General features: G+C 40.9%; 1 protein-coding gene across 1 annotated transcript in view; it reads left to right on the top strand.

Annotated features, from left to right (window-relative positions):
- Positions 1 to 20941, top strand: part of CCDC80 (coiled-coil domain containing 80) — a 163925-nt gene extending 142984 nt beyond the window's left edge. The window contains exons 6-8 of the mRNA XM_088444918.1: positions 4051 to 4154; positions 14331 to 14411; positions 17482 to 20941. Of these exons, the coding sequence (XP_088301044.1) occupies positions 4051 to 4154; positions 14331 to 14411; positions 17482 to 17831 (535 nt within the window). The 3' untranslated portion in view covers positions 17832 to 20941. The remainder of the gene's footprint in view (positions 1 to 4050; positions 4155 to 14330; positions 14412 to 17481) is intronic.
- The last annotated feature ends 2454 nt before the right edge of the window (positions 20942 to 23395 follow it).

Here is a 23395-nt window from a genome sequence, read left to right on the forward strand (position 1 = left end):
GAAAATCTGGTAGCGTATGAGAGTAACTGATGATCAGCAATTTGCTCCTAAATGCCAGAAAACAGATGAAAATGGTCGTTCAGACAAGTTTGTTAAATGTTTGATCTAAACAATTTGTTCAAACAACAGTTTTGTCTATTTTCCGGCATTTGGGAACAATTTGCTGATTGTCATTTGCTTTCATACCTCACCAGATTTTCATTCCAACCAATCAACTAGTTGGCTGGTTGGATGTAAGTTGGTCTAGTGTGTGGCCAGCTTTAGTCGACATAAATATTGTATTATTGTACATAAGTATATGTTTCGGGGCATTTCTGAAGTGACTTTACTGCTACAATCATTCATTACACAGGTTTCTTTTTTTTTTTTTTTAAATTGAGTGATTTTTATTGAAATTGTGAAAACAACACCCAAACATAAATAAAAATATACAACATAGTATTCATGGCAGATATAGAAATTACCTGAAGCCGATATACATATTACATTGACCATAAGATCAACAACTAGAAATAGAGAAATAAAACATATATGTATATACGAAAACATGCAACCAATTCCAAAATACTATGGATATCCTAATGCGCACCCAAAGGCGCCATCTGGGTCCGCACAACAAAACTGATGGAGAACTAGTCGCATATCTGCACATTATATACTCTTCAGAAAATCATTACAAAACAGGATATAAAAACTAAAATATATAAATAAACCATACCTGCCATAAAAGCAATATAATTAAAATATAAACCAAACCCTCTCCCCTAACCCAAAACAAACCACCCCATAACCCCCCACCCTGTATAACCTAACCCCAACTCAAGCACAATTGGATCCCTGAACCCCCACCACTAACTACACACTAAGTTGCCAGAACACGACTGCCCCCCCCCTCCCCCCACGTTGAAGGATAGCAAACAAAAATAACTAACAGAGGCAATATACAAATGACCCTAAGCTAGGTTAAACCAGCTCTCCCACCATATAAACAGTTTCAAATAAAATATATTAGTATCAAGATGACATAAAAAAATATACAATATCTCAGAGAAAATAACCAAATACTAATGCAGAGCAATAAATTCCAAAAAATAAAAAATATATTAGTCCGGCCATTTCTCAGCTCCCTGCAAAAATATATAAACAGACCCATCCCCAGCTCCCCAAAAAAAGAAAAAATAATAAAAATGTTCATAGGACATTAACAAGAAATTCAGAGGACTCCCGACCAACCAGGGACGTATAGCATAGAGCGACAAATTCTTGACTGACTTCCGTAGCTTCAATTCAACCGGACTGATCTTCCTGTACATCAGAACAGAATCTTGGTACTCAGGAGCTAAAAGGGTATTCAGTCCAGAAGTAGGTACCGCCATAGAACAGGATAGAGTCAGAGAATATCCTTCATAGAAAGCGTGCAGACAGCCGTTACAGAGAATGGAAATCCATCCATTACGACATCCAATTTATCAAGAAATCTCTTAGTAGAGGCATTAATAGCCCGGAGAAGTTGCGACAGAGTGGTAGTCATCTTTAATAAATTCCAGCGGGAATAATAACCGGATGACAGGAGCGCAGAATAAAGGCTACCAACCTTCAAAATGCTGGGAGTCCAGTACAGCAGGGAAAATGAAATACCAGGTCAGAAGGTAACCAGCTGCAAAATGGTGGTGGCTAGCACACCACCAGAGCACACCACAGATGAACAGGAGCCAGCGGGCAGCAGCTATATAGGAAAGTACCAGGCAGGATGACCATAGGATCAGGAAACAAAGGAGCAGAACAGCCTCAGCATCAACGATGACAATTAGGCAGAGAGAATCCAACATGCTGGATCAGGAGCATAGAGCAGCAGAAGAAGCCGCGCACCAGCCAAGGAGAAGCACCGCAACAAGACAGCGGCGAACAACAACCAGCACTCCCCAAACGCCACAACAGACGTATGAGATGTGAAGGTGAAATGGACCTCAGGGATCTACAACAGGATCTCAATGTATACGGCCTCGTAGCAGGATGGAGATCTCAGGTAACTACCATACACAATGCAGCCTCCGGAGCCGAAATCAGGGACAGCACAGGCTGCAAGCAGAGAGCTCGGCCTCCGGGAACAACGGGGATATTTCACCACAGGCACTCAGCAGGATTCCACCTCCGAGCCCCCTACATGCAGGAGAAGATAGCCCACCACAGCTGTCAGCTTGAAAAGAAATAAGCCTCATATAGCAGGATTTTTAACAGGATATAGGCAGGAGAGCCAGTGACACGCACCCTTCTCCTAGCTACTCCAGGCCACGCACCTACACAGGTCTCTTTATTATTTAATTGAATTATAATAATTCGGTACAATGTTCAAAAATGTTTCTGTTATTTTTTTATTCTTCTCTTTAAAACTTTAGGAACCGCTGCTTCTACAGGTGTAAATGTATTGGCGCTAGTAGCTAGTGAACATACCTCCAGCTCAGGGTTCCACCAGGCTAGCTTAAGATCTTCACATTTGACATGTTAGAAAGCATGTCTTGCCCATGCAAGTATAGAAACATGTTTGACAATAGGGCATCTTAAGTGCTCCAATACATGCATCACTGTTGTAGTAATAAAAGGGCACCAGTCCATCTTAAACAAAATCCACTGTATTATTGAACATCTCAGAAAATACGTAGTAATAGTAGTACTCTTAGATGTTGCACAAAAGCTGACACTCTACTCCATGGGGATAAGCTCTCTCAAACTTGTCCCCTAGTTTGTCCTCTATAATACCTGTCCTGATCTCCTTGCATCAGTTTAACATCACAAAAATGAAGTTTTGCTTGTTGTTATGCTCTTGTTTCCTGGTTCCTAGTCGTGTTCAAAGGATTGACCTGACAGTTTTGGTCTTAGTTGACTATCAGTCGCAGGATACCCGTACATGCAGGTGTATGTCTCTTGCTAATGTGCCACACAGAACAAACCCCAGGATTGCATTCTCTGTATCTCTGATGTCAGTCCCTGATCCAGCACAACTCCAGTCGACTACCAGAAAAGCTCAAGACTATCCTGATGGACTTGAACTTGAACTCAACTCAGATGCTAATTATACATAAAGACAGTTCTTAAAGCTTGCGTAGGTGTAAAGGTATTCCAGCTTGAACTGCTGCACTTCTTTCTCCCTGTGATGATCACATACTCTTCCACAATGCTGCATACAATTTGCAATGTGCTATATTCAGCATACCCCCAGGATTGGACAAGACAATTGCCGCCATTAACTATATCCTTCCCCAAGGCAGTTCTATCAATCACCTAAACTATGGTGCACAACACACTAAGCAATTCCCAGCCTAAGGGGCTTTTAGCAATTAACAAAACATTTGGGAGATTCCTCAAAATATCCCTATTTTGTAAAAGAACATGTTCAAGTATAGTATTTTTCTTATTGATTTATATTTCTTTTGCCTCAGTCTTTTGGATAAAGTATATATAACTGTAGTTTGTTTCTTCAATATATTTAAGATACTTCCCTATTCAAACACAAGGAATTCGTTTTGTCCATTCATATTTGACAGAAGTAAAATATAATCTTTAAACAAACTTCTTTCAAACTGATATAAAAAAAAAAAGAGAGAAAACTAAGATTTTATTGGTTGGACCATTGTTGGAAATGTAATCATACGGTATATAAAAAGCAATTTGCTCTTAGTGAAAAATGTAACGTTCTCCTCAAGAGGAAACAATTTTGTTTGGTGGCTTACGGCCTGATATTTTTAAAGTCTTAAAATGTTACAAAAACAGAACGCATAAATATTGCAGAAAATGTTGTGAAGTTCATGTTCTAAGTTTTAGTTTCCAGAAATGCACAGATCCTACAAAGTGATGTATCGCTGCATTTTGTGTTCCTCAGCTTCCTCCCTAGCCTATAATATATGATATTATTATTATTATTATTATTATTATTTTATCAGAAGCAGTGGTACAAACCTATTTGTGGCACACATTGTGGACAGCCAAAATATTGTCAACAGCCCAATAGTCGTATATAGGACATTAATAATTTTTCTGATCTTATTTTTATAGATTTCGTTGGAGAAGACGACTGCTAGTTATATCTGCTCCCAGTGATGAAGAATGGGCTTATCAGCAGCAACTTTACGCACTGACTGGACAAGCATGTAACATGGGTAAGTCAGAATATTTAGGTTTGTAACATTATTATACTTATTATTTACTCTGAAATTGTTGTCTTCATTTTTTTTCTCTCTCTCTCTGGTCCTTGCATGCTGCCATCCTTCATGACTTCAGTTACTGTGCTATCTATGTAATAAATAGCCTCCATTCTCATTTAGGGGCCTATTTATCAAATCATATTTGCGGTTGTTTTCGGGGGTACCTGCAAATATTACGTATCCCCTAAATGCATCTATGGGGAAACTGCATTCAATATCGTAGATATGCTGCCATATCCTGTTTTCATTCACAAAAGCAGCCCCCATAGGTTTCTATGGGGACTGCTTCAATGGCGAATTTACTTCACATTCCAGAGCTTGGTGATAGCCACTGTAGCCTATGAGCTCTTATCGCAGATTTCTTTGAGAGAGGGATCTGTAGGCCGCTTGATGCGCCGGTAGAAGCAGGAAGTAAAGTGATCACATATGCTATCACTTTACTTCTTACTGATAGCTGGGATAGGCTCCTTTCGGAGCTCCTTACCTGGCGACTCAGTAATGGTACATTTCTGCGAATAAACATTTTATTGCCTAGAATTGCGGCGATAAGGGATCTTTAATATCGGGGGCTACCCCTAAAAATGAATAAATATACCCCTTAACCAACAAAATTGCTACTTCTACCTCTGATGGGAGATGGGTGTAATACAAGTGTAACATTTCCAATTATCTATATACATTATGTTTATTTCTACATTAAATCCATGTTGACTTTACTTTAAAATATATATATTTTTTAACAGTTTACTGTTTACAGTAAACAGTCTGAGATAAACTTGATAATGATACATTGGTATTGATATGGTGTGCTTATGTCATTATGACAGTAAGCACCACACTTGGGGTAGATGTACTGTATGAAGCAGTGTCAGTGGAGAAGTGTGCCAGTGCAGAAGTTGCCCATGGCAACCAATCAGCTTTGAGGTTGCATTTATCAAGTACATTCTATAAAATAATAGGTAGGAGCTGATTGGTTGCTATGGATAACTTCTCCAAGGTCCACTTCTCCACTCTTTTCACTGCTTCATACATCTACCCCTGAGAAGTTTGTTTTAAATTTGTTTTTAAACTACAGAATATTTAAACTGACTCACGTTCATTGTCAGTTGATTGCAATCCACATGAAACCTAATCAGGAGCAGTTATTAGAAACATGTTTAACAATTCTGCTAACCTGAAGGCATCCTGGTTATGATTGAAGCCTGTAGAAATTGTCCAATTTAAAAGACCAGTTACTGTAGCCTTTTTTATTTAGGCATATAGCTGGGGAAGGAGGGGAAAGGTCATTCATTTTAGTGGCTCGTAAGACCATCATTAGAGAGCTCCCTTACCTACCTGCACTGCGGCGATCTGTACCCCAATTTGTTCTGCTCTATTAGAGTGACCTTCCTCAAATGGCAAGCCCCTCCCTTCACTAAGAAATATCTGCCTCATGTTTCCTTAAAGGGGTTTTTCACTTTGTCATTAAGCCCACAATTTAGAAACTGCCTCATGTGTGTAATAGGGAATACTTCTCCATACACCACCCTTTCTAAATAAGAGCCAAGAGCATGACATTTATACTGCACAGATCAGAGAACTGTTAGTGCTTGAGGGCTGACACTAGAAGTTCAATCTTACAGATGAATAATGTACTGAAAGCATCACCTGATTGGATGACCCAGCGCCAGTCCAATTATGTGCTGCATATATGACTAGCCTAAAGCCGTCCATGCACGGTGCGATATTCACCTTGCGACGCGACGGGGGATCCGGCGGCCGACATATCGGGCAGTCCCCACACACGGTGCGATCGGGTGGCCAACCGCCCGATATGCCAGCACCACCCTTCCTCCCCGCATAGCGCTGCATGGGATCGCACATCGCAACCCCAGATCAACTGAACCCGCTGTAAGATTTGAAGGTGTGATGTACAACCCCACGGGTGTGCGCACTATCCGATATCATGCCCATACACGGTACGATATAGCAGCTATATCGTACCAATCCGTCGGATCGGCTGCTTTATCGCACCGTGTATGGGCACCTTAAGACCTTTCCTTTCCTGTCCTTCCCTCTAACTCACTACTTATAAATCTCTGCTGCTCATAGTGACAGACAGTGCAATCTCTTACTGTAGTTCTTTTAAGACCACACTGATAATAACAAATGTCCCTAATGATTTCTATGCACTGTATTGATTTGTATGTAGGTGTTAGTTTTATTTGACATTTCTTTAAATGTATAGTAAAACATGTGATTATGGTCATTCCATGACATTGCTGCATCTGTTACAAAACAGAACCAAAAAAAAAAAAATGGGGCCATATATTCGGTATCAAATGACCCAATCCTAAATTTGCAAGTTCGTATTTTTTTCTTTTATATTTTTCCATGATGCAACAGTTGATAAACAGATCAGGCGCTGCCGTGATTTGAATGCCCAATAGCTGTAAATAGAATATAGTCAGTCTTCAAAGACAAAGCTAATAAAATATAACAACACAGCACTAAAAAATGTATAATGAAAGTAGGAGAATATATTGCCATAAAACTGAACAATTTAATATTCACACATTAATAATGTTAGAAAACAACCTTAGTTTGCAGCATGTGATGCCGCTGTCATGGTGAGTCCAGCCATTATCTATGTAGCAATTGCATCTGAGAGGCCTGTCTCAGTCTGACAGCTGAGTCACATGACGTGGTAGTGACGCAGTGAAACGCGTCAGTGGCACCTTTTTGGGTCAGATGACATTGCTACTGGGAGCTTTTCTGTTTACTCTTGGACACCTTTCCATTATCAAGACTTCCGACGTTACAAATATGGGATCAGAAAACCATCTTATATTGTGTTGGATACCTCTGCTGCCTTGGACCATTGCTAATTGGATCCTCTGAAATCTACAACCACTGAGGCGGTAACACTTATATTGACTGGACTATTGCCTTTCTAGGCAGGAAGCACTTTACTGAACTGTACATTTACTCTCCCGTTACGGGTTCACAACCTATATACCCATAAGCATGCAATATTGTCACTGACCCTAATTATAGTTTTATTTTCAAGTCTCACTAAGGTTGTTTTATAACATTATTAATGTGTGTACTGTATATTATTGTATATAAGTTTCTTGAAATTAGCTTTAATGTTCTGCACAACGAACCAACCTAATTTCTGTCTATTTGCTAATAACAGTGGGAGCTATCATGGACCTTATTTTGCTAAGTTACAGTGCCCCACCACTCAATCACTCCTTTATCTAGTCAGAACATAGAATGGGTAATGGGCAGTGAAGCCGGGGTGAACAGTTATTAAATAAAAGTGCAAGCCCAGGCTTCCAATCCACTGTAAGGCCAGTGCACGCATGCACATGACATACTGTATATCCAGACTGGAGACCAAAGGTGTAACTTCAGTTAGTATTGCTGAGAGCCAGTATCGCATGGAGCCGAGTATCTCCTGGGAGTCATTATCGCAAAGAGCCAGTATTGGAGAGAGCTGAGTATTGCTGAGAGCCGGTATCACAGAGATCTGAGTATCGCTGAGAGCTAGTATCGCAGGGAGCTGAGTATCACAGAGAACCAGCATTGCTGAGAGCTGAGTATCGCTGATAGCTAGTATCGCAGAGAGCTGAGTATCACAGAGAACTGAGTATCGCTGAGAGCTAGTATTGCTAACAGCCAGTATCACTTAGAGCCGAGTATCTCCTTGGAGCCATTATCACAGACAGCCAGTATCGCTTAGAGCTAAGTATCTCCTGGGCGCCATAATCGCAGAGAGCCAGTATAGCAGAGAGTGGAGTATCGCTGAGAGCTAGTATTGCTGATAGCCAGTATCGCTTAGAACTAAGTATCTCCTGGGAGCCATTATCGCTGAGAGCCAGTATAGCAGAGAGCCATGTGTACCCAGCTTAAGACTCCCAATTGTATCACTGAGTCTCAATCAGCACCAATTATTGGGAAGGGGTGCTTTACCTTCGCTGTGCTTTACCCTTGCTTCTCTTAAATCTGATGTACGGAATTTAGTGCATGTTTGTATAGTTATAGTAATAACTCATGCTCTCTTAAGCCTCTGAAAACATAACGCATTGGACTTTTAGAAATTCATCTATTTTTTTGTTTGTAAAATACAAGTTAGAAGCAAATGGCATCTAAATTATATTTACGCTGCACATATTTTCCAAAGACAGCGTCTGGTTTGTGTATGTGGAATATCAGGAATATTTAATGCTTATTTAAGTGGAGCAAAAAGAAAACAACTTAAAAAGTTGGGGGAGAGTTGGAAACTGAATGGTACATGTAAAACACACCTTGGAGTTCTCCCTGATGACTTATTTGGCTGGAATACAAAATAACAACATGCCTGTAGTAGATAAAGACCACTGGGCTTGCCAACCAATCCTACATTTTTAAAGGAACAATATGCTGAAAAAAACATAAAACCTAAACTATGCTGTCTGTTTTGCCCGTGGGCAGTTAATACTAAGGCTGAACCCCTCCTGTGAGTCGGAGAAATAGTGAGAAGTCTTTCCTTGCACTCTGCACGTCTCCCAGTACAATGGCTGTGGATGTATCTAGGAGCCAGCTTAACAGCCTGCAGTAAGGACATTTGACATGACCCCCTTCTCAGTGATGTTCAGACTGAGCATTATGTTCTAGCATAGCAACCACATCACAATCCTGTGTGAGAATAAGACTAGTCTGAGTATTTCACTTAATAACAGGGGAGAAGGAAATAGGAGCAACAACCTTAACTCTTTACTTGCAAGTGCCCACAAACATTTTATACTGTACTGTGCAAAATACATTTTAGATGGGGAATAATGCCAAATTCGGTGCCCCAACCATGGCCTATATTATTCGATCGTCCGTTATCAAATGCACATCTAATTATCTCATATGGACAAAGTTCTATTATTCATTTTTCATGATAATATTGATTGGAAGGTTCTCTTATTTTATGGCCGCTAAAACTTTTCAGTTCTGGTTAATTGAGGTCATACAATGTTAATGCTTGTGTTAGTATTTTCCTAATCACTTTTATAATAAGTGCTATTCATAGCGATCCATTCATTTTCTTTTTCTGTTTATTTAAATAGATTAATGTATTAGAATTAAATGATATGTTAGCACATTTATTCTTGTGAAGCTCTCCTGCACGCATATTGTTCCCATCACCAGAGCCAGTGGCCGAGCAGGGTTCAATGCCGCCCTGTGCCGGTCCTGCCTCTGAACCCGTGACATCACGGGAGGGGATGGGGCCAGGGTCAGCTGAAAGTGTAGAGCTGCCTTTGGATTCTCTGTGCAGCATTGAAGCAGTGCTAATGGCCGCAGCACCCTGCTAGCCAGATGCAGGCGCCGTGGTTCAGCGACGGTGCCACCCCCAGGGTCCGGCGTCCTGGGAGACGGCACCGCTTACACATCCTTCCCTACTGCCCTGACTGGAGCTCAGACAACCTGTCACTGCTTAAAGAGAGAAACAGCAAGATTTGTAAACCCCATGTACCATTTAGTCATGTAGTTTGCAGCAACACATATCATAATCTTTTAATGAATTTGCTTGTTGTAGAGACTTTAGGGCAGGGGTGGGGAATCTTTATTCGCAACATTATTCGTGGGCTGGGTGCAGGCCATGCCCCCTCTGTGTGACATCATACAGGGGTGGGGTCACAATTGCCAGTGACTACAGCAGTGCCCGGAGCATCCTGAGGATACTCCGGGAGCTGTAAGGGCAGCGGTGTGACCGTCTGAAGCATCCTAAGGACGCTCCAGGTGGCACTGCTGCATAGATTTTAGTTGCAGTGTGCCATTCAGACAAGGCTAGCAGAAAAAAGCTCCAAGGGCAAGACCAAATGATTCCGCTGGCCTTATATGGCCCCTGGGCCTGAGGTTCCCCATCCCTGCTTTAGGGGGTCGATTTAACAATAAGCGCAAAATTGTTTGTTTGTGAAATCATGAACATGCTTTTTGCAATTGCAAAAGTCTTCTTCAATCTGGTTTAGTAGTGTGTGCATGTGCACACTAAATTTTATGTGTTATTGTGCCTGCACATGCACAAGCCGGTAAGGATGCCATGCACTGCAAACAATTTGTGTCTTTTTGGCCTGCGCATTCATGAGCTGGAATGGATTCACATACGCAATAAATATTTTGAATACTGGATGGACTTCACATGGACTGGAGGTAATCCTAACGCCATCTGTCATCTATAAATTGCAGACATGATCTGCCCCCATTGTTGGCTATGGGAGTTGCAGCTTAATCTCTCAGAAAATATTGTTAATTGAATGCTCAGATCCGTGAGATGTGTCAAACCCACTTGGGTCCAACCCATAATCGGGCCCTGTATCAGGGGCATATTAAGAGAGGAGAGGGCCCGTGTGCAGTCTTCGTCCGGAGACCCCATCTCTCTACCCGGCAGCGCACTGAGCTTGGCAGACTTTGGGCACTACAGTAGACTCTAGTGCTATGCCAGAGTCTACTGCGCATGTGCAAATCACTGGGGAAATAGCGCGGCAGCCATTTTCCCGGCGATTTCCCTACTGCGCATGCGCAAACACCAGGAAAATGGCAGTCGCGCCATTTTTCCAAAGATTTGCACAGCTCTGCTACTACCAGCGTGGGACTCCGGAGAAGTAAATATTGAACAAATGGGTGCAAGGTGCACCCATTATAGATACGCTCCTGCCCTGTATACTGTATTTAGCACACTTCTATATAGGCAATAAATTATGCAACCAGGCAGAATAATATCACTGTGCTATTTCTATTATAAACCTCTATAAGAAAACAATGAATTTCAACTTAAACAGCTGATGACTTATATATATATATATATATATATATATATATATATATATCTATATATATATTCTTGTCTGCCTGTCCCTATCCTACAAATGCTAATCCAACACACATTTCCGGACACATGTTATTGCCTCAAACTTTACAGTTATGAAAAAAGGAAATAAATTTCTTCTCAAACAGGGAGGTTGCTGGAACTGGAAGCATCAAGATTGGCAGCCATGTGTACTTTATATACATCAAAACTGCCATTTCAGCAAAAATGGACAGATGTATGAAGTCGAAGTCATGCAAAGGCTTTTTTGCTTGAAATAGAAAAAAAGTCTTTTGTATTGTGTAGCCATTGGAAACTGCCATCTGGCACTCTTTATTATTCCATGGGTTACTGAAAGTTTCCAACAGAGACACATACAAAGTTGACAACAGTATGTCATAAGAGGCATGTAAACATGACTCCTCAGAACACAGGCAAAGAAGGGACATAGACAAACCAGTAAGGTCGGATCATTTCTTAACAATGGGAAAAAGAGGCAGTTGGTGTATATTAAACTAGGATCCGATGTGCACTTATGAACTCTGCACATTTTTATTTCAATAACCAAAAATACAGCTTTCTAATGCTTTCAGAAGCAATTGATTGGACACTATTCAGGAGACATCCTGTTTTCCCCATCTAGAACAGCCTACGGAATAGGACACATGGGTGTTATAGTAGAGATCACTGACCCCTATGTTAAACATTCTAAGGCTGATTACATGATATTTTTATAACATTTTTCTTTTTCATATTTTTCACCAGACAAGCAGATATTTAAAAACACTACAACTCTTTTTTATTTTATGCTAATGCATTAGATTCAGCCACAAAACTATATTAAACATAGTGTTACAGTAATACAGAAAATGTATTAATTATTATTGAGACTATTACAGTTTGCTGATACTAGAAAAGGCTACAACATTCTTCATAACAGGACATCTTTTACATTGTTTACAGAAACACACCTAACACAGACTACTAGTAATAAATTAGGAATGAATAGAACACAGCATGGATTTTTGTTGATGGAGAACTTCTAAAGACAAACTGGCACATAATCTTAAAATTGTACTTACAAAATTAGAAATATTTAAATAAATAAAAAATATTTAAAAAAAATTAAAATAAAAAAATCAAGGTATTATAAGATGTCTAAATTTAATGTGATAATGCATTACTCTGTATTATTTTTCCTATAATACTGTGCATAAGACTTACCATCTTCATGATCTATATGGTGAAAAAAACATAAATGAATGTCTGCGATGTTCTGTGTAAAAAATAAAAAAGGCAACATCTCCATCTAATGGCTGAAAAAAGTAAATAGAGCTGCCAGCCATATACATAAGACAGGGTAGACAAAATCACTTAAAATATACCTTAGTCTGAAATATAATTTAAGACATCATACAGTAGGTTATTTTTGGAATTTTATTTGTGTGACATGAAAGAGACTACTGTAGAGGGCCTTTAAAATTTGTGTTTTGATTTGGACATGATATTTTAAGCAAATTATGTTTTGTATAGATTACTGTTTTTTTTCTTACATTTTATTAAGGAATTTGAAAGATATGTTACTTTATTTTCATTCTGTTATTGGTGGGGTATTAATAGTATGTGGATCTTTTAATGTTATAGGGAAGGTTCCATTCCCATAATCAGCCCAAAAGTTAATTGCATTCACGTTTATTAAATAGACATATTACCCCCAACCAGTCATGACATTAACTAATAACATATACAGAGATTCCTCACTTAACAACCTACTCATTTAACAACCGTTCGGACTTACGACCAGCACTCTGACTAGCTGGAACCCATAGTACAATGACTAATTTGTTATTCTGAAGATTTTTTTTTATATAACTTTAATTGTACTGTACAGTATGTAAAAATGATTACATCCTGGTTCCCGGTTAGTGACCAATTCGTTTAACGACCGAGTCGTAGGAACAGAACTCGGTCGTTAAGTGAGGAATGTCTGTACACAAATATTAAAAAAGAATCATATTTAATTCCTTAGCAGGATTTTTATGTTTTTTTTTTTTTTTTAGCTTTTAAAGTATGGTATGTTGTTATTGTTACAACAGTAACATTTTAAGGTACATTTTCTCTTTATGTGGTTTCGAATTACTGTATGTGCAAGTCCACTGTGTTTCTAATGGGCAAGTTAGATTTCATTTAGCAAAATACTGTATTTGTTTAATTTAATTCATACATGAATCAGGCACAGGCTAACTATGCTCTCGCCTACACCATCAGTTATATTAGTGATAGTAAAAAATAAAGTACACCTGTACCTATTGTTTGCAGCCACTGAGACCAAGGAAGATAAATGCATTCAAATTTAGGGGGAATTTATGAAATGTAAAAAATGCAGACAAAAATGCTTTTGTTTTTGTAAGAGGGGATCTGTAGGACATGATTTGTATTTTTATCAGATGTAGATTTGTGTGAGTATAATTGTGTTTACCCCATACTTGCATACTTTATCTCCAATCCACAAGTTCCCGGAGGCTAGATGTAGCTGGCCAGTGCCGGAGTTGGGGGTATGTAAATAGTGTCATCGTGGAACCACCCCTTGCAGTGCAAACTCTGGAATTATGATATTGTGCATCGGGAGCCATGATGAATTGCAACATTTTATTAGGATGCGGGAGGATAACCTTCTCTCCCAGAAGCCTGTGTGGCCGCAACCACCTATCCATCCTCACTTGGAAGTAGATGTAATACCTATCAGCACACTTTGCACCAGCCCAATAGCTGGAGCCGGAGATCCATCTGTAATCAGATGCCCAGTTGCAGGCAAGTTACACCCATTCAGCGACAAGTGAAGATGCAGCTGTAATCTGATCAGCTGTGAATCGCATGCAGTTACTCAAAGTTTCATATTCTCAACATGAACGCATGCGCAGTATGTAAAATGGTCAGATGCATCTGCAAAATGAACTTGTCTGCAACTCTGAATCAGATACGGATTAATTCCTTGTGTGGTATTATTATGACTTGAATCAGATCCGCATTAATTCCTTGAGTGGCATTATTATAACTATTTATGGGTATGGTTTAAAAAGCGAGCAAGATGGCTAGTTTCACTTATTTCAATAACTCAATTATATAGAAAAATACAGTTCTTTTTACAGACTAATGTGTCCAGATTTTTTGCTGAACATGAATAATTGAATATACTTAAATTACTAAATGTACTTTTTAATGCTTTTTGAACTGTATAAACGTATCAAACACAAAGCTGCCAATGTAATAGTGATTATAGCGCATGTTAAATTTTTCTTCTTTTTTTTCAGGATTACGCCACTTGGCCATTTTAAAAATGGTTGGCATTGGTGTTGATGGTGGTGGTGTCTTAGAATTGTACCCAATCAATGGTAAGGAATTAATATAACAATGTTTCATTGTTTATTTTTGTTGTTGTTGTGGATTTCTGAAAGGAATTGTATTTTGTAGTAAGATAAATTATTTAGATTCTCCTTTACGAAAGGTATGACAATAGAATATAAAGGTATTGGATCTGTTATATGAAATGCTTAGGACTGTAGGAAAGGGATATTTTCAGTCATTTGGAACACATTTATTAACTTACCATAAAGTACATCTATATTACCACTATATTCCCATTAATACTTACCATTTCTTACTTTCTTTTTAAGATAACAGGTTTTGGGATAACAGGTCCCATACTTGAAATCATTCTAGCTGCAAGTGGAGAGCAGGTTAACATGTCGTAGTCAGTACATGGGTAATCAAGCAGAGGACAAGCCAGCTTAGTAACTATAGTCGGAATAGTAAAGTTAGATCACAGTTACAAACCACTATTATCAGACAAAGGAAACAGGAAGTTTCGGAGTTGAATTAGTCCAATGCTTCCTCTGACTGGTAACTGATTGGGTACAGTTTCAGCTCAATGGTTAATTAGAAACCCTTGGGTTAAGGCCCCCATACATCATCTTGAAAGGTCATTCCTTTTACTTGTAACGGTCTGCAAATCTGCTGATTGTTACCATACACTAGCAATCTACAGTCCCAATTGATCTGTGAAATCCAACATGTTGGACAATCTGATTCGCCAATTCCAATCACTAGTTGGTTGTAAATCTGTGATCTGTGAAGCCCATACATTGCAGATTTCTTTACACAATCATCTGCAAAACGCAGAATTGCCACAATTGATTGCTGATGTATTGGGGCCTTAAATCTTACATAAACTGCAGTTCATAGAAAAGCAGGCTCATTGACGAACTAACGAGACAACAGATCAGCAACCTGTTTTTAATATTCTGTACAAAAATATTCAACCAGAATTAGGAATATAAATTCAGTTCTGTAGTCAGTTAAACTGTGAGTGGTAGAAATGACAGATTCTGGATGTAATGTTGCAGCAGTGTTTTTTTTCCATGGAAAAGGTAGTACTACCCAGGAAAAAGGAACCGTACAAGTTTATAGAGTTATAGTAGCTCCCATCCACCAGAGAAATCTTTAGACGCTTATTTTATTAATTTCTGAAATTGTTTTACTTTTTCTTTCCTGTGGCTGGAGCTAGTTTTAAGACTGACAATTTCTATCAAACAAAAGGTGTTGGTACTGAGTAGAAGTTCCGTCACTTCTAATTGGAGACGGAACCAGTTCCGCCTCCTCCAAGCCACCTCAGCCCGGCGCCATCCCCGCAGCGCCAGCAGCAGCCGGAGGCTGGAGTTCACTCCTGAACTCCGGCTTCCAGCTCCCACAGTGTGCTGTGCACTATGGTAGAGACCTCATGATGTCTCTCCCATAGTTCAGAGGAGCAGCCAGGAGGATCGGAGGCAGCAGACGCAGGAGTGGGGCTTCACTATAGGGGACACTACTATTGGGGGCATTACTCAGAGGGCATTAGTATTGGGGGCTCTATTTCTGGGGCACTACTACAGGTGGCATTACTATTGGGGACACTACTACAGGGGGCATTACTACTGGGGGCATTACTTCTAAAGGGGGCAATACTACAGGGGGCACCACTCCTGGGGGCACTGAATAAGGGGCACCACTACTGGGGGCACTGCATAAGGAGCACTACCACTGTGGGCACTGCATAAGGGACACTACCACTACTGGGGGCACTGCATAAGGAGCACTACTACTGGGGGCACTGCATAAGGGGCACTACCACTGTGGGCATTGCATAAGGGGCACTACCACTGTGGGCACTGCATAAGGGGCACCACTACTGGGGCACTGGATAAGAGGCACCACTACTGGGGGCACCATTATAATGGGCACTTCATAAGGGGCACTACAACTGTGGGCACTGCATAAGGGGCACTACCACTACTGGGGGCACTGCATAAAGAGCACCACTACTGAGGGCATTGCATAAGGGGCACTACCACTATTGGGGGCATTGTATAAGGGGCATCACTCCTGGGGGCACTGCATAAGGGGCATTGCATAAGGGGCACTACTACTGTGAGTATTATGTGTATTAGGGGCACTACTACAGGGGGCATTGTGTATAAGGGGCACAAATGTGGGCATTGTGTAAAAGGGGCACTGCTGTATGTCATTCATGAATAAGGGACACTACTATATGGTGTTAAGTGAATCAGGGGTGAATCAAGATTTTGCTACTGTGTGTTGTAATTTGAATTGGGAATACTATTGTGTGATCACGTCCACTTCTTTTGAGACCACGCCCCTTTTTTATGCGCGCCTACTCTGTGCGATGTCCCTTTTTTTAAAAAAGCGCTGGGGGGGTGAGTTTCGCCAGTTCTCTGGAAACACTTTAAGCGCTGCTGAGTACCATTGCCTACAGTACCATCATAAAAAAAGCACTGTGTAGGAGGAAAACTTTTTATGGGATACGAGGGTTACCCAGCACAGGACCACCAGAATTATTATGCAAATATTGAGCATCAGGATCAATTTCCAATTTGGCCATAGACATAGGGTTCAATCCAATCAGCCGCGATGATCTCGCGGATGTGAGTCATCCTAGTAACAGCCGCACTTTACAGCATCCCAAACGGGAACAAAAGTGCTCGCAGCCTAATAGGCCTCCAAGAAAAATTGTGTGAATTCAAGCTCGGGGTGGGCCTCGAGGGGTGCAAATTCAGGTGCCGTTGCTGGCGTTTTAACGCCATGGCAACAGCAACTTTCACCCTTCGCGGACAATTGGATTGACCCCATAGTGACCAAATTGGATGATACCCTGCCGTACAGATCCCTGTTTCCAGATCATGTCCTGCAGGACTGAGGCATGTAAAGTGTAGTTAGAAGCACACACTGGCCAATGGCAGTGATCTGCAGTTAACATTTACCAACATGCACATTAATGAGCTAATGGCTTTAGATGATTATTACCAGGTAACTCTTCCGCTGTAAGATTTATATAATGGCCAGGCCAGCGCTTACTTGTGTACCACACTGATCTAATATTAAGGGAACAATTTGTGGTTGTTATTACAGGAAGTTCAAGCGTGGAAAGAGAGGATCTTTCATTCAACTTGGTGAAAGATATAAGAAACTATTTTCAGATCAGCCCAGAATATTTCTCTATGCTCCTTGTTGGTAAAGATGGTAACGTAAAGTCCTGGTATCCTTCACCCATGTGGTCCATGGCAATTGTGTATGATTTAATTGACTCTATGCAGCTGAGGCGACAGGAAATGGCTATCCAGCAATCACTGGGCATGCGCTGTCCAGAGGATGAATATGGAGGATACGGTTACCATGGTTACCCTCACCAAGGATATGAGGACGGTTATCAGGATGATTATCGCCACCATGAGGGATATTACCATAGATATCATGACTAACACAATGATCAGTTACCAATAACGAAAATATTTTCAATAAGGATTTTAAAATGTAATTTATATTTGTATTTTTTCCACAGCCATAAATACAGTGTATATATTTACTCTGTGTGTGCCAAGACTTGTGTGTTATAATAATTTTCTCTTTGCATCACTTTTAACTGACTTTATTCTTTCTGAATAAAGATATTGTTCAATGTTTTAACTGGCATAAATTATACAAGCTCAGCATTTATACACATGTCTGTAGAATAAGCTACATACATGTGTTATATTATATGATGATCTTGTTACAAACACATGTACAGGCCTCTCCACTTGCCAATTATAAAAGAAAAAAAATCTTTGCATGTGCTTGTTGTTATTGATGACTTAACCATTAGCAGTTTTTGTTTTCCTGTAAGATGTTTACAATTTCTAACTGCTATACTACAGTGCATAATTATAATTTAACTGACACAATACTGAAGAGCAGCAATTGTCTACACAAAAGAAGGGCAGCAGTTTGTGGGCTGAAGCAATGTTCATTAGAAATCAGCCTGTTAATACCCCTTTTACACCACAGATAAACCCAGGTAATTGCAGGGTTAACCTGTGTTGCTGCTAGGTGTAAAAGGTGCAAGGTTTGGATTCCTGGATCGAGTGACTGAGGACCTCATTCAGAGCCGCTCGCAAAATGCGAGCGCTCGCTCTGAATGAGGACGGACGCTTCACATTTAAAATCCGGCCTCCTGTCCGCTCGCTAAGCTGTGGGTGACCACCCACAGCTTTAGCGTGTGACCAGGTTGATGGTCGCGATGGTCGAGACCATCGCGACCATCGGGGCTTGCGACGAGACCCTTGTGGTAGGGTCTCGTCTGCCGCAAGCCCCAGTGAGCTTTCGGCTCTAATAGAGCCGGAAGCTCACCACTGACATCACAAGTGATGTCAGTGGGGCCGCCCCCAAACAGCAGGCGTTCCTTCAGGAACGCCTATGTTTGGCCAGCTGCCACCCCACCCTGCCTACAACACGGGGCGAGCTGTCGATCACCATCGACAGCCGCCACTTTTGTAGTGAACCCCGGAGCAAGAGAACTTCTCTCTCGCTCCGGGGCTTGTGCACGCGCAGTGCGGCCGCTGCGCTTGCGCAGGGCCTCAACATCGACCAGCTTGCGAGCGGGTCTGAATGAGGCCCTGAGCTTGCTGGGTTTAACACGGGAACGTCCTGTGTAACCCTGCCGTGTAAACAGGTAACCCAGGTCCTATTTACAGCATGGGGACTTCTGAGTTTCTTGGTGTTTGGAGATGATGTCATCTCCAAGCGCCGGAACTACAGTTCCGAACAGGTCCGACCAGGGAATTGCCTGTGACGGCGCCGCAGTGGGAATGGGGTCTGATCCGAATTGGAACCATGTTCCAAATACCGGGTCAGACCCGGGACTTTAGTGTAAAAGTGGTCTAAATTTCACATGAGTCTTCCTACAAAATGAGCAATAATATCTTGGTAAACTACCAAATTACCCTGAAAATCAAAGATAATTTAGTCATTCTCCAAGGTTCTTTTCTTTATAAGGCTCATGTGGTAATGAAGTACTACAAGTGAACTGAAAGGCTGCATTCTAAAGAATATTTGTCCAGCCGGCAAAATGGCTTCCACCACTTTGTGTGACAGATGATCTTCAAGGCATACATTGAAGCACTTTCACATCCTACAGTATGCATCAACTACAGACCCTTTCTTTTTTATTTAATAATTGCAAGTGTTGTGACGCTCATGTTTTGTTCATGTGGTGCTTTTGATGTATATTTTGTTTTCATAGTAGATTTAAAGCCTAGAGACTATCATTTTTAGAGAAGCTATATCATGCACAGATAACAGGTCATCTAGTCTGCTTCATTGCTATATAATGACTTATCTCAGTTCATAACAGCATTCCATCCCAATGATCCATATGATCATCGCGATTGGCATGTCCTGATACACACATGCGCATTCTGAGAGGGGGCCTTACCACTGAGGAAGAGAGAAGAGAGTTGTGGTCAGGATAAGTGTAGGGAGGAAGGTAGAGAAGAGACTAGTTATATATTAAAATAAGAGTGGCTCGGCTCCCTATGCAGTCTATGCTTTAGGAACCATCTTTTCCCATGTCTCCCTTATATATATGCCTGTAAACTACTTTCATGTGTCTATACTCAAACACTGTGCCAGGCTGGCAGGTATAAACAAATACTTATATGTAGTGTGAGGAGTTATCCAAAGGTTTCCAAATTAATATTTTCAAAAGTTTTATAATTCCAGGAATAAAACCCGTAGAGTGGTTCTGATAATTAACTTATCACCAGAGAAATGTGTAAAATCAGGAAATATTACCTTTTTTGGCTATCAATCAGCCTATGTTTGCAGTAATTTTTCTGTAGCACCAACAAGTACTGTTTGGTCTGACTCTCACCCACACTGTTGAATAGCTGGATTTGCCCAATTTGACCACCTCCGTGTGGCCATAATTTAAAGTTATTCTGTTATTTGTGGTTTGGTTCAAACTGTAGTGTAGCAGGCTAAGGGGCCCATACATCTGAGATGGATTGCCCCAATTTTGTTCTGCCGATGCCAGGGTCAGGTAATTGTGGAAATTCAACATCTTGAACAATCTTGACTCCCCGATCCCGACTCGAAAATGGTGAGAATTGGCAAGTCGGGGATATTTTACATGCTGATTTTCCTCGATCTGCTGACGGATCATTGATCATTGATGGCCGTCGATCCATGACCGCTGATTAGGTGGGATCAACAGAACGGGGAATCGGATCCGTAGATGTATGGTCCGCATTATCTGAGACCTACTTATTCACAAGCAGAAATTGAATATTTCTAATCATCAGTGGCAGGGAACTTTGCGAATACCAAGCAAAATAAAAGTTATTGTTAGAGCAAAACATAGCCATGCACAATACAGCCATAATAAAAACAATAGGGCAAATAATTTTTATTCAACAGTATGAGTGTATGCATTATATGCTACTTACTATGAGAATATTTTCTTTGGAGTTGTTATACCACCTGTTTTGAAGGCAGAATTGTAACTCCCATTTCTGTAAAAAGAAAATGTTGTGAAATAAATAATTCAATGTGCAATGACATTCTAAATCAATAAAGTTTTTTTTTTATTTACAACTGAACCTTAGTCATGTGATGTTTCTTGTATCTGAAAGTCTAGACAAAACTGACATTATCTGTTATCCTACATCAGGTTCAAGTGCTCAAAAGTTCTGTTTGTATATGAGTAATAGCACATTATATTTTAGACGTAGGCCTGGGAGCTTCAGGACTCATTGGTTTCAAGACTCACCTTAGCATGCGTGACGTGTGGGTGTGAAAGGTGTAATCAAAACCAAACTACTTGGGGTGTCTGATAATAAATAAAATTCTTCTTATACTAACTATTAACTATCTACTTCTGCCACCACTAAAATTAGGTTCCAAACTTGACAATCTGAGAAAGTCCAGTTACTCCCTGACTTATATCCACATACCAGGGGTGTTTCTAGCGAGGAGGGGGCCCATGTGCAGTCTCCGACACAGGCCCCCTCCTCTCTGTCCGGCGGCCTGCTGCGCACTGAGTGGTGCACGACCAGCGCCGCACTTATAGACTCTGGGCACTATAGTGTACCCAGAGTCTATAGCGCATACACAGGACACCGGGAAAATGGCCACGGCTGCCATTTCCCCTGTTCTGCGCATGCGCAAACGACGGGTAAATGGCAGCGGCGGCCATTTTCCAGCCGTTTTTACAGGCGAAGACACCAGAGCTGACGTGGGACTCCGGAGAGGTAAGTATAATTATGGGTGCAAGGTGTGCGGTGCGGGCCCCCCCTGGACCCAGGGGACCATGTGCCCCGCACACCCTGAACCCATTATAAATACGCCCCTTTCACATACAATAACAACCTAACACAATCAGTGTTACTGCTAACCAAACTATTGACTAAAGAATTTAAAAGTATATTTCGCTAACATGATTAGGCTCCAAATTGTGTTCAGTTTTTGTATATTGGGCACTAGATGTGGTTCTGCATATAACTTTGATCAGCATTATAAATATGCAGTAGTCTGCTTATAGTGTCAGTACCTCCAGAACCTGCCCTACTGAACCTGGAAGCTGCTGTACAGGAATAAGCAGTTATCTCTAGTTCATTGCACATATAGCAAAGCAGGCTGTGACATTGAGGAAAATGTACAAATATGGTCTATTTAAAGCTGTAATGTTCCTCCTATCCAAATGCAGTGGAGGAGGAAAAATGGTTAAAAATATAGGATAAAATAATTGTTAGTAAACTCACTAGAGGCGTTTCCAGTGCAACCAGTTCGGTTTGACACTACTTAGTCCTAGGGCGCCGAGTCTAGTGAGGGTTGAGTGTTGACCAGGGTCCCTGGCATGGAAGTTTGGACTTCGCTGCTGACACCCCGCAGGTCACTGCCCAGCAGGCAAGAATGAGACGTGATTGAGTGGAGCTTGGACAGGACACCAACTGTGGTGAGATGGCATGTGAGCTGCTACAGACTAGGGCTGAGGCTAAGATGTGGTCTGGGTACAGAGAACAAGTCAAGCCGGCTGATCCTGGAAAGGAGTCCTTAAAAGTCGGTAAGTATGCGCACAGGCTGTGTTTGAAAAATTACGTATAGGAGCTGATTGGTTGGTACTTTATCTCCATCCACTTTATCTCTCTCCAAGGTTTAGTACATAGACCCCTTAGGCTGTAAAGTGACAGTTAGGAGCTGATTGGTTGGTACTTTATCTCCATCCACTTTTTCTCTTGCCAAGGTTTAGTACATAGAACCCTCTGTATTTAATTTTGTATTTATGCAAGCGGAAATAACAACAATGGATTAAATGGTGGCCTGCACACATGCTACTGCTTACAACAGATAGGACAGACTAATCCTGCCCAGCACTACAGCCAATATGGCTGCAAAACTTACTTAGATTCACAAGCATTGTTATAACTAATATTATATATCATTTTTCAAAGTGCTGCTTTCTGATTAGATGAACTGCAGCTGTTCACTGACCTTTGTTTTGAAATGAGCTCCCTAGCAACATCACTTATACACATTTTGGCACTGCTGTGATCTACATTACTTTGTTCATATTCAAAATTCCTTTCTAACTGTTAACCCTCTAATCAGTCCATAGCCTGGACTGCTATGTGATACAAAGTTCATCATCATTAATACAGTGAAATGTTATTCAAAGAAAAAGAACTTTGCTCAAATAAAAAGGAGTAACACATTCAGGGGTCTATTCATCAAGTTGAATTAGTTCGTTATACATGCAGAAATAGTTTCTGCAGACTGCAAATAACGGACTTATTCACCATTGCTGCACCGCTGGAAATATCACTGATATCTGCTCACAGATATCTCCTGCACACAGCACCGATGTGGCATGCCATCAGGGACGGACTGGGGCTCTTGATGAGCCCTGGCATCAACGTCCGTGGCCTCGACTCACGGGCATTGCCTCATCTTATGGGGGGTTGTTAAAGCTAACTGGGCCTGTATTCGCGGCACGCCCCTGTCTTTCAGT

Source organism: Taudactylus pleione, unplaced genomic scaffold (assembly GCF_031769625.1).
Source record: "Taudactylus pleione unplaced genomic scaffold, aTauple2 ptg000374l, whole genome shotgun sequence".
Classification (NCBI taxonomy): Eukaryota; Metazoa; Chordata; class Amphibia; order Anura; family Myobatrachidae; genus Taudactylus; species Taudactylus pleione.